Source organism: Puntigrus tetrazona, chromosome 3 (genome assembly GCF_018831695.1).
Source record: "Puntigrus tetrazona isolate hp1 chromosome 3, ASM1883169v1, whole genome shotgun sequence".
NCBI lineage: Eukaryota > Metazoa > Chordata > Actinopteri > Cypriniformes > Cyprinidae > Puntigrus > Puntigrus tetrazona.
The window spans coordinates 16686798-16699845 of record NC_056701.1 but is presented as its reverse complement, the minus strand read 5'-3'; the positions used below and the strand labels follow the sequence as shown (position 1 = coordinate 16699845).

General features: G+C 36.8%; 1 protein-coding gene and 1 pseudogene across 1 annotated transcript; both read right to left on the bottom strand.

Moving 5' to 3' along the window:
* Positions 1 to 678: 678 nt before the first annotated feature.
* Positions 679 to 1886, bottom strand: LOC122331507 (proteasome assembly chaperone 3-like). Its single transcript, XM_043228944.1, has 3 exons — positions 1730 to 1886; positions 1157 to 1385; positions 679 to 1066 (listed from the first exon to the last, which is right to left on the bottom strand). Exons 2-3 carry the CDS (start codon positions 1370 to 1372, stop codon positions 914 to 916), a joined length of 369 nt encoding a protein of 122 aa, XP_043084879.1. The 5' UTR covers positions 1373 to 1385; positions 1730 to 1886; the 3' UTR covers positions 679 to 913.
* Positions 1887 to 8167: 6281 nt separating this feature from the next.
* On the bottom strand, positions 8168 to 9182 carry LOC122332516 (annotated as a pseudogene).
* Between the last annotated feature and the right edge of the window lie 3866 nt (positions 9183 to 13048).

The window sequence follows — 13048 nt, the reverse complement described above, 5'->3', positions numbered from 1 at the left end:
TCTCCACCAACCAAAAAATTACAAGGTTCACCAATTTTGCACCGACCCCAACGATGCACTTCAACCTCCATATTTATGCCTAGTGCAAAAAACATTCATTTTTATATCTTTAAAAAGTTTCAAAACAAAATACCCACATTTATTCACGTGACTCTTGCTCTTTGCCTTATTAAAATTAAGTAAACTTAACCAGGGTTTTGCCTCATTTCTAAATGCCTTTGCTTCGGGGGTTCTTTATTTGTCAAGGTTTCTTTATTGTTAGTTCCCTGTCCCACAGTTCAACCACAGACAGAAACAACAATGAAGCAACGTTAAAGAAATACACACGATACATTTTTTAATGAACTTTGTTATTTTGCTTTCTTTGCCCACGAAAAGTAGTATCGAAACGACCAAACATTTGAATGTTTCAGTTACCTTGCTGTATATGTAAGGTTTCATCAAAAATATCTTAATGTTTGCCAGTGTTTCACCTTGTAGCTGTATGGTTTGGTTCATGGTTTGGAACATTTTTAAATTGCCTATGGGAAAAATAAACTAAAACATAGTTCCAGAACCATGGCTGCAGAAATCATGGGCAGACTCTGTTGCAGTGGTTTGGCAGAGAAGATGTGCTGAAGCAGGTGCCTCTTCAAAGACTTTGGGATTGGTGTGAGACATTTAAATAAGCACCAAATATTAAAAGGTAAGAAAATACAATTTTAATCTCAGGGCATCTGAAAGACATCTATTATACAGAGGCAAAAAGAAGTGATCTTGAACAGCAGTTTTAATTTTAACATTCAAGCTTTTCACACGCTGTGCGATAGCAACAGAACTTGAGATCATTCCGGCTAGTCATGATTTACGTTGTAAAAAAACTGCAGATACGTCATTTGTCCTCATCCAGAAATAGTACCGTTCAACCTCCTGTTTACCAAACCTGACAGGCTTTGATCATATCTTTAACATTTTTCATAGTTTCAGCGCTGTTGTCTTTAAGTGAAAGGCCCAGCAGGACCGGTCGGTTGCCAGATTCTTGTGAGACAAACGTTGCAACATTCTTGGCGTAGACATGTGTGAGAGGCTGCAAAAGAGACAAAAAGGACAAGGTGAAATACAAACATGATTTTATCTGCTGTATTGATACTTCAACAAGAAACACACGCTTTGTTACCTCATCCTTTCCCAGCAGCACTCTGGTACTGAACATGGGAAGGCTGATATCACCAGACCTTGTGTCAGGTGTTACAGATACAAGCGTCCCAATTTTACCATATTGTGTCAAAACTATAAAAATGTAGTTGCTGAACTCCGTGCAGACAACTTGAGTTGGGTTTCCGTTTATTGTTTTTTCCGTCTGTCTAGATCGGATGGCGGGTTGAGGAGCCATTATTTACTTCCACCTGAAAATAAACGAAAGTTATAATCATAGGCAGTGATAAAAGTCCCTGAAACAGTTAAACAGAGTATTAAATGTATTACATTGAGTACAATTCAAACTAAGGGCATAGGTAAGCACGTTCAGCTCATTCATTCGGCTCTGTGTTGCTTAGCTGAAGCAGGAAGCTACAGCGACAGTAGGCCGCACGAGATCGCTGACGACTAGCTTGTCAAAGCGGACACACCACACAGGAAACACCGAGGCTTCGGACACTGGATAAAACAGCCGCGCTATACAGAGCAGACTTATGCTACGCAAATATAAACGGTTGAAACAAATAGCACATAAGTAATAAGCATTTCTCACCGCTAGTTTAAAGTCGTGTGTTATATTCTTTGGTCGAATGTGAGTCCGTTTACAAACATCCCTTAGCGGAGACGAGCGGCGGATGCGTTTCACCAACGCAGTGGCAAGCAAAAAGATGCGCGCTGAAACGGAGACAGTCTGTTGGACAGTGAGTTGGATACTAATATTAAACTTTTAAGATTGTTTAGGCTATAATTAAGATAAGAAATGGTAGGTTTATGACTTTTATCATTGTCTTATATGAGATATGAGAATGTTAGTTTATTTTCTTTAATACTCAGCAATGGCGCAACAAGTTGTTTAGAAGTGTCCGTAAAAACATCTATAAAGATAAGATTTCTATTGCTATTTCATTTTTCTTTTCTAACAAAGACGTGCAAAAAATGTTTCAAGGTTTCCACAAAAATATTAGCAGCACAATCAAAATATTAGCTGATCATGAGATGATAATTTCTAGAGCAGCAAATCACCATATTAGAAGGATCACGTGACACTGAAGACTGTGGTAATGATGCTGAAAATTCAATTTTGCCATCCTTCAAATGAATAAATAATATTTGTAAATAGTTTAATTGTTTTAATATTTTACAGTACCTATTACTGTTTTTATTGTATTTAATTCTAATAAATGCAGTCATTGGAAGCATGAGATACTTTTCATAAACAAAAGAAACGGAAAAAAACCTGTTTTGTTCATATAATGTTGCATTATATTGCTGTATTGCTATATGTATCTGTACTAAAACAATGTTCAAAGGAATCAGGCTTGTTAGAAGTCTGAATATTTTGATTGGCCAGGGGATTTTATCGGACAAACAGACAAGTAAATCTATTTCAAAATGTTTTATCCTCTCTATCCACCTGGAACAGCCTGATTGCATGTGGTTTGTCTGGATAACTTTATCTTCCGTCTGCCTCGCCCCTGTCAGTGGATCTAGTATGGATGTGTCATACTTTTGCTGAGTCTAGTCCGTTTGACAGCGTGTGCCATGTTCACTGAGGCTGCTCTTTGTGTTCCAGACTGTAGCTGCTCTGGCAGACTCATCCTGAAGCCTTTGAGCTTTACATCTGCCTGAAAGAAGTTGCCATCTTTGCACTTTCGTCACAAGGTTGACTAGAAGTGCCAAGGCACTCTCTCCCTCCCTCTCTCTGTCTCTCAGGTGAATGGAGGATTAGCTCTGTGAAATGTCATTTGAAATGTCACTAATTCACGCCAACACAATTGTTTGTTTTTAGTATTATATGTACACTTCATATTTATAGTTTTCAAAATCGTTCTAAAATATGAAGAACAGAAGAGTTCGCGCCACAACTATAACAATAACGCCATAGAGCCACGATATCACCTTCATAGCTGCTTTTCCATAGCATTAATTCTGAAAAAACAAACAAAAAAACAAAACAAAGACAGCCGATCAGAATCCTGCTTTTAAGAATTCAAGGAATTTAAGTTACAGACGACAAAATTGTAGCACATTACTATGATAAACAGAACGTTATCGCACTGTGTGTGGATGCTAACAACATAATAGTTATCTTAGTTATCAATCTTTTTGTGAACAGGCCGTATGATCTTTTGCGATTGTTGCCTTTTAGGTTGTATAATAAATCTCCAATAAATTCTTGGGTAAAAGCCAGACTGTGTGCCATTAATGTTCTTTTATGTCTGGATGTGCAATTGTAGCCTAGACTTTGATCTCTATCATCCTATTTACAACTTGTTGCGCGATTGCAACGCAAACTTCATCTTAGGCCAGTATCACGTGAAAGCAATTAATAAGCCATCACTGAGCATCAAATGCATGCAATCAGAACCTTTCACAACCTTTTTACTTGACTTTCTCAGAATGGTCTTGTACGTGATGGATATAAGTACTAGATCATCAATTGTTCTGTCATAACACAAAAGGCCTCGAGCAATGATGAGTCGGTGATATTTTGCTATCATGTAAAGTAAAACTCGTTTGCCAAAACAAATCTCAAATATGGCATTTTTCCTCTAAAGCACCATTAAGTAATCATTCTCAGCTGTTAGCATTAGGTAAAATGGGCACGCATGCTATAAACATGCTGTGAAGTGATTTGCTCTTCAAAGTGCTATAAAGAGGTGCCAATCAGGAGCTTTATGGGTTTTGTGTGCTCCAGAGGCAAAGGGAAAAATGAGGAAGGAGCAAAAAAAATGCCTATCATGGCCCATAAAAGGAAGGAACAAGCACATTCATTGTTCATGAACACCTCCCACAGAAGAGGACTATCATTTTAATATCTCTTTAATGTTCTGCTGGAAACATGCATGTCGTTTGGGTTCTTTCTGTTCCCGCAGCAGGAAGATAAGTCTGATTGGCTGGCAGGATTTAATTAGTGGTACATTTTATTCTCCGTGTAAGTCCCACAGTTTGCCACATACCTACACTCTTTTGTTCAGACTGCCTTTCATTTTAGTTCTGGTTTCTAATGAGGACAGGATTATACAGGCGTGATGGACATCCATTATTCAGGTTGGGAGACGTGACTTAAAATGCGATAATTAAGGTTTTGTTTCATTCGTGTCATGAGTAATTATTCATATTGATTTGACACAAATGAGACCACAGGAAATGTTAAGCACAAATATGTAGACTACTCCCTACTACATTTAAACTAATGGTTCAACTGAATAATAATATTAAAAAATTCAGTCAATATTTTTTACTATATATATTTTACGATGTATAAATATGATCAAAAAGTTAATCTGTATTATTAATCCTTGATCTTTAAATAAATAAACCCACAAAAATCGAACCTTTATTGGATAATAAGAACATTTTAAATGGGGTGAAATAATATTATGAAATAAATATTTGTCTTTAATACAAATTGGCCACAGTTAAAGGCACCCTTTTAATCAATGCTTTTTGAAACCTCCATTTGCCAGTTTACCAGCTCTAGATTTTCTTCTATAATGTCTGATGAGATTAGAAAACACCTGACATGAGATCAGAGACCATTCCCTCATCCAGAATCACTCCAGACCCTTTAGATTCACAGCTTTGAGTTGGTGCTTCTTCTCTTCAGTTTACCTCCCTATCCATATGTTCACCAAACCCATCTTGAGTGTTTGCTGCTAAACATCTCTTTTTTTTTTTTTCATCTGACAATAGAAGCCGGTCCTATTTGAGGTTCTATTTGTGTCTTACAACTGAACATGCTGAGCTAGGATAATTTTTTAAGGTTTTCTTACCCGATACTGTTTTCTACAATTCTCCAGCTGTGGTCCCTGACAGCTCAAACTTATTCTCACCATGCATTAGGACGATATATACACATGTCTTCTTCTCTCTAGGCAGTTTCAGTAACATTTTATGTATTAGGATGTTCCTAATTATTGCTCTGATTGTGGAAATAGGAATTTTCATTGATTGAGGGAATTCGGGCTTTGTTTTCCCTCCTAATTATATTTAGGTGAAACAGACAATTTAATATTCATTCTCACCCTGTGAGTGAGACACTCACAATTATGAGTGCTCATAATTGTGAATATGAATGGGAATATGCCTAAGAGATATTTCTTGGGGTATATTCGCAGAAACTTGTGTGTGTGTTTTACTTTGTGAGGACCAACAGGCTGCGCAGTTAGTAAAATACATAATATTTGACTTTGCAGGTTTTTAAATCGAACCCCACAAAGACTTGATCTTTTATATAAGACTATAAAATGACTAAAAATACTAGCAGCCAAACCAATACCATGCCAAGTTGCATAAATAAGGATGTGTGTGTGTACTTGTTTATGCTACATTTATTCTACATCCCTACAAAAATGGTGAAAAGGGGGAATAATTTTTTCTTTAAATATTAGGTGAAATTATGTTTATCTGAAAGTGTAAGAATGCAAACCGGTTTTCTGTAAGGGTTAAGGTTAGGACTGAATCAGGGACAGAAAATCCAGTTTGGTCAATATAAAAGTAATAGATGTCTAGGAAAGTCCTCACATTAAACATAAATAAAGGTGTGTGTTGTGCATGTGTACACTGACCAAAACAATTATAAATACACCACACAAATAGTTCATATTCTCAAAACTATTAAGTAAATAATAATTTTTGAACGATTTTTTTTTGGCTGAACTGCTCTTTTAGTTTTAGCATAGAAAACAGATGTGGATGAAGAAGGAACATGTGCATGTTCTGGATATCTTGATGCGTCTTTCATATGTGTGGACTACAGTTTCCTGTCAGAATGGTGTTGTCAGATTCATATGGTCTAGGTTAGGGCTCGGGGCACAGTGCAGACCCACATAGCCCTGAAAGAGTGCACTCACCAGGGGTTAATGAGAGCTGCCATGGGTCGGTTACCTCACAGAATACTTTCTGCTCCATTGATATGACAACCCACCCCTGGCAACAGTCCGCTCTGTCTGTCCTGCACCCCCACAGACGCACATAGAACATGCAGCAGCGCAACAGCGAATATATAGACCGAGGTCGACTCTAACACATTCAATATATACAGTCAGTTTTACTTTCTGTTATTTGTTTTGCGTTAAAGAGAGGGTTGGACTTGATTGCATCCATTGGATCGTGAAAGATGGCTGGATGGTGACTAGTGACCTTATTCAGAACGACTTACAAAATACTTAAACCAAATGATTATGTGATTTTTCATAAACATCTGAATTCATCCACTATTGTAAAGGGAATGTGGAATGCCATAAAATAAGCTAAACGTTTCCTCACAAGATGTTTTCGTCCTTGAGTGGTGAGAAAATTACTATTAGAAATTAAGGAACTGAAAACATTTTGTTCAAACTGAATTGAAACCACTATGCTGTGCAATTCCCATTCCTATTAGTGACGTCAGTCGAATAAAGGTATTTTTATTATTATTATTTTTTGGGAATAGCATGCACCAAATTTTTAACAACGAGACCAGGAATGCGCATCAATAAAGTAAATAGAGTTGATTTTGTTATCGTGTTGACTTTAAATATCCAACAATTTTCAGAGCTACTTCCTTCCTTTTCCTTTCAGTGTTATCGTAAATGGCCTCATGCATATTCATGGGCACCCACGTCACATGAAATACATCATCAGCACTCTTTGAGAGAGGCTGAATGCACCAGTTTAACTCATTTAAATTGATTATAGATGTGAGGAAAGTAACCTGTAACAGAACTGCGTGTACTGGTATAAATAACACAGAATTGATTTAGGTCAACTAGGTCACTTTGAGAGAGGGTAGGGTAGGGACCTTTCCAGGATTTCTGTATTGATTTGATTCAAAGTGCCTCGAGAGCGTTTTAAAACGCAAGGAAGCCATGTCATACACCAATCGGTCTGCAAAGCAAACAAAGCCAAAACCTAGATATTTTAGGCAATGTCTGGCCATGACTCGTCCGGGGAAAATGGCTCCTATTGTAAAAAACAAACAAAAAAAGTGTACAAGATAACTTATAAACCTTTACAATCTGTGAGCTATGAGGCTCATATGCTATACAGCCATCAACCTGCTATATTTAAACTTTTTAAAATAATTTTTAATAATTATTGTTTTGGCAAAATATTATATTACCCACAATTCTGTAAATAAATCTCCACCAACCAAAAAATTACAAGGTTCACCAATTTTGCACCGACCCCAACGATGCACTTCAACCTCCATATTTATGCCTAGTGCAAAAAACATTCATTTTTATATCTTTAAAAAGTTTCAAAACAAAATACCCACATTTATTCACGTGACTCTTGCTCTTTGCCTTATTAAAATTAAGTAAACTTAACCAGGGTTTTGCCTCATTTCTAAATGCCTTTGCTTCGGGGGTTCTTTATTTGTCAAGGTTTCTTTATTGTTAGTTCCCTGTCCCACAGTTCAACCACAGACAGAAACAACAATGAAGCAACGTTAAAGAAATACACACGATACATTTTTTAATGAACTTTGTTATTTTGCTTTCTTTGCCCACGAAAAAGTAGTATCAAACGACCAAACATTTGAATGTTTCAGTTACCTTGCTGTATATGTAAGGTTTCATCAAAAATATCTTAATGTTTGCCAGTGTTTCACCTTGTAGCTGTATGGTTTGGTTCATGGTTTGGAACATTTTTAAATTGCCTATGGGAAAAATAAACTAAAACATAGTTCCAGAACCATGGCTGCAGAAATCATGGGCAGACTCTGTTGCAGTGGTTTGGCAGAGAAGATGTGCTGAAGCAGGTGCCTCTTCAAAGACTTTGGGATTGGTGTGAGACATTTAAATAAGCACCAAATATTAAAAGGTAAGAAAATACAATTTTAATCTCAGGGCATCTGAAAGACATCTATTATACAGAGGCAAAAAGAAGTGATCTTGAACAGCAGTTTTAATTTTAACATTCAAGCTTTTCACACGCTGTGCGATAGCAACAGAACTTGAGATCATTCCGGCTAGTCATGATTTACGTTGTAAAAAAACAGATACGTCATTTGTCCTCATCCAGAAATAGTACCGTTCAACCTCCTGTTTACCAAACCTGACAGGCTTTGATCATATCTTTAACATTTTTCATAGTTTCAGCGCTGTTGTCTTTAAGTGAAAGGCCCAGCAGGACCGGTCGGTTGCCAGATTCTTGTGAGACAAACGTTGCAACATTCTTGGCGTGACATGTGTGAGAGGCTGCAAAAGAGACAAAAGGACAAGGTGAAATACAAACATGATTTTATCTGCTGTATTGATACTTCAACAAGAAACACACGCTTTGTTACCTCATCCTTTCCCAGCAGCACTCTGGTACTGAACATGGGAAGGCTGATATCACCAGACCTTGTGTCAGGTGTTACAGATACAAGCGTCCCAATTTTACCATATTGTGTCAAAACTATAAAAATGTAGTTGCTGAACTCCGTGCAGACAACTTGAGTTGGGTTTCCGTTTATTGTTTTTTCCGTCTGTCTAGATCGGATGGCGGGTTGAGGAGCCATTATTTACTTCCACCTGAAAATAAACGAAAGTTATAATCATAGGCAGTGATAAAAGTCCCTGAAACAGTTAAACAGAGTATTAAATGTATTACATTGAGTACAATTCAAACTAAGGGCATAGGTAAGCACGTTCAGCTCATTCATTCGGCTCTGTGTTGCTTAGCTGAAGCAGGAAGCTACAGCGACAGTAGGCCGCACGAGATCGCTGACGACTAGCTTGTCAAAGCGGACACACCACACAGGAAACACCGAGGCTTCGGACACTGGATAAAACAGCCGCGCTATACAGAGCAGACTTATGCTACGCAAATATAAACGGTTGAAACAAATAGCACATAAGTAATAAGCATTTCTCACCGCTAGTTTAAAGTCGTGTGTTATATTCTTTGGTCGAATGTGAGTCCGTTTACAAACATCCCTTAGCGGAGACGAGCGGCGGATGCGTTTCACCAACGCAGTGGCAAGCAAAAAGATGCGCGCTGAAACGGAGACAGTCTGTTGGACAGTGAGTTGGATACTAATATTAAACTTTTAAGATTGTTTAGGCTATAATTAAGATAAGAAATGGTAGGTTTATGACTTTTATCATTGTCTTATATGAGATATGAGAATGTTAGTTTATTTTCTTTAATACTCAGCAATGGCGCAACAAGTTGTTTAGAAGTGTCCGTAAAAACATCTATAAAGATAAGATTTCTATTGCTATTTCATTTTTCTTTTCTAACAAAGACGTGCAAAAAATGTTTCAAGGTTTCCACAAAAATATTAGCAGCACAATCAAAATATTAGCTGATCATGAGATGATAATTTCTAGAGCAGCAAATCACCATATTAGAAGGATCACGTGACACTGAAGACTGTGGTAATGATGCTGAAAATTCAATTTTGCCATCCTTCAAATGAATAAATAATATTTGTAAATAGTTTAATTGTTTTAATATTTTACAGTACCTATTACTGTTTTTATTGTATTTAATTCTAATAAATGCAGTCATTGGAAGCATGAGATACTTTTCATAAACAAAAGAAACGGAAAAAAACCTGTTTTGTTCATATAATGTTGCATTATATTGCTGTATTGCTATATGTATCTGTACTAAAACAATGTTCAAAGGAATCAGGCTTGTTAGAAGTCTGAATATTTTGATTGGCCAGGGGATTTTATCGGACAAACAGACAAGTAAATCTATTTCAAAATGTTTTATCCTCTCTATCCACCTGGAACAGCCTGATTGCATGTGGTTTGTCTGGATAACTTTATCTTCCGTCTGCCTCGCCCCTGTCAGTGGATCTAGTATGGATGTGTCATACTTTTGCTGAGTCTAGTCCGTTTGACAGCGTGTGCCATGTTCACTGAGGCTGCTCTTTGTGTTCCAGACTGTAGCTGCTCTGGCAGACTCATCCTGAAGCCTTTGAGCTTTACATCTGCCTGAAAGAAGTTGCCATCTTTGCACTTTCGTCACAAGGTTGACTAGAAGTGCCAAGGCACTCTCTCCCTCCCTCTCTCTGTCTCTCAGGTGAATGGAGGATTAGCTCTGTGAAATGTCATTTGAAATGTCACTAATTCACGTCAACACAATTGTTTGTTTTTTAGTATTATATGTACACTTCATATTTATAGTTTTCAAAATCGTTCTAAAATATGAAGAACAGAAGAGTTCGCGCCACAACTATAACAATAACGTCATAGAGCCACGATATCACCTTCATAGCTGCTTTTCCATAGCATTAATTCTGAAAAAAAACAAACAAAAAAAACAAAACAAAGACAGCCGATCAGAATCCTGCTTTTAAGAATTCAAGGAATTTAAGTTACAGACGACAAAATTGTAGCACATTACTATGATAAACAGAACGTTATCGCACTGTGTGTGGATGCTAACAACATAATAGTTATCTTAGTTATCAATCTTTTTGTGAACAGGCCGTATGATCTTTTGCGATTGTTGCCTTTTAGGTTGTATAATAAATCTCCAATAAATTCTTGGGTAAAAGCCAGACTGTGTGCCATTAATGTTCTTTTATGTCTGGATGTGCAATTGTAGCCTAGACTTTGATCTCTATCATCCTATTTACAACTTGTTGCGCGATTGCAACGCAAACTTCATCTTAGGCCAGTATCACGTGAAAGCAATTAATAAGCCATCACTGAGCATCAAATGCATGCAATCAGAACCTTTCACAACCTTTTTACTTGACTTTCTCAGAATGGTCTTGTACGTGATGGATATAAGTACTAGATCATCAATTGTTCTGTCATAACACAAAAGGCCTCGAGCAATGATGAGTCGGTGATATTTTGCTATCATGTAAAGTAAAACTCGTTTGCCAAAACAAATCTCAAATATGGCATTTTTCCTCTAAAGCACCATTAAGTAATCATTCTCAGCTGTTAGCATTAGGTAAAATGGGCACGCATGCTATAAACATGCTGTGAAGTGATTTGCTCTTCAAAGTGCTATAAAGAGGTGCCAATCAGGAGCTTTATGGGTTTTGTGTGCTCCAGAGGCAAAGGGAAAAATGAGGAAGGAGCAAAAAAATGCCTATCATGGCCCATAAAAGGAAGGAACAAGCACATTCATTGTTCATGAACACCTCCCACAGAAGAGGACTATCATTTTAATATCTCTTTAATGTTCTGCTGGAAACATGCATGTCGTTTGGGTTCTTTCTGTTCCCGCAGCAGGAAGATAAGTCTGATTGGCTGGCAGGATTTAATTAGTGGTACATTTTATTCTCCGTGTAAGTCCCACAGTTTGCCACATACCTACACTCTTTTGTTCAGACTGCCTTTCATTTTAGTTCTGGTTTCTAATGAGGACAGGATTATACAGGCGTGATGGACATCCATTATTCAGGTTGGGAGACGTGACTTAAAATGCGATAATTAAGGTTTTTGTTTCATTCGTGTCATGAGTAATTATTCATATTGATTTGACACAAATGAGACCACAGGAAATGTTAAGCACAAATATGTAGACTACTCCCTACTACATTTAAACTAATGGTTCAACTGAATAATAATATTAAAAAATTCAGTCAATATTTTTTACTATATATATTTTACGATGTATAAATATGATCAAAAAAGTTAATCTGTATTATTAATCCTTGATCTTTAAATAAATAAACCCACAAAAATCGAACCTTTTATTGGATAATAAGAACATTTTAAATGGGGTGAAATAATATTATGAAATAAATATTTGTCTTTAATACAAATTGGCCACAGTTAAAGGCACCCTTTTAATCAATGCTTTTTGAAACCTCCATTTGCCAGTTTACCAGCTCTAGATTTTCTTCTATAATGTCTGATGAGATTAGAAAACACCTGACATGAGATCAGAGACCATTCCCTCATCCAGAATCACTCCAGACCCTTTAGATTCACAGCTTTGAGTTGGTGCTTCTTCTCTTCAGTTTACCTCCCTATCCATATGTTCACCAAACCCATCTTGAGTGTTTGCTGCTAAACATCTCTTTTTTTTTTTTTTTTTGTTTCATCTGACAATAGAAGCCGGTCCTATTTGAGGTTCTATTTGTGTCTTACAACTGAACATGCTGAGCTAGGATAATTTTTTAAGGTTTTCTTACCCGATACTGTTTTCTACAATTCTCCAGCTGTGGTCCCTGACAGCTCAAACTTATTCTCACCATGCATTAGGACGATATATACACATGTCTTCTTCTCCTAGGCAGTTTCGTAACATTTTATGTATTAGGATGTTCCTAATTATTGCTCTGATTGTGGAAATAGGAATTTTCATTGATTGAGGGAATTCGGGCTTTGTTTTCCCTCCTAATTATATTTAGGTGAAACAGACAATTTAATATTCATTCTCACCCTGGAGTGCTCATAATTGTGAATATGAATGGGAATATGCCTAAGAGATATTTCTTGGGGTATATTCGCAGAAACTTGTGTGTGTGTTTTACTTTGTGAGGACCAACAGGCTGCGCAAAGTTAGTAAAATACGCAATATTTGACTTTGCAGGTTTTTTAAATCGAACCCCACAAAGACTTGATCTTTTATATAAGACTATAAAATGACTAAAAATACTAGCAGCCAAACCAATACCATGCCAAGTTGCATAAATAAGGATGTGTGTGTGTACTTGTTTATGCTACATTTATTCTACATCCCTACAAAAATGGTGAAAAGGGGGGGAATAATTTTTTTCTTTAAATATTAGGTGAAATTATGTTTATCTGAAAGTGTAAGAATGCAAACCGGTTTTCTGTAAGGGTTAAGGTTAGGACTGAATCAGGGGACAGAAAATCCAGTTTGGTCAATATAAAAGTAATAGATGTCTAGGGAAAGTCCTCACATTAAACATAAATAAAGGTGTGTGTTGTGCATGTGTACACTGACCAAAACA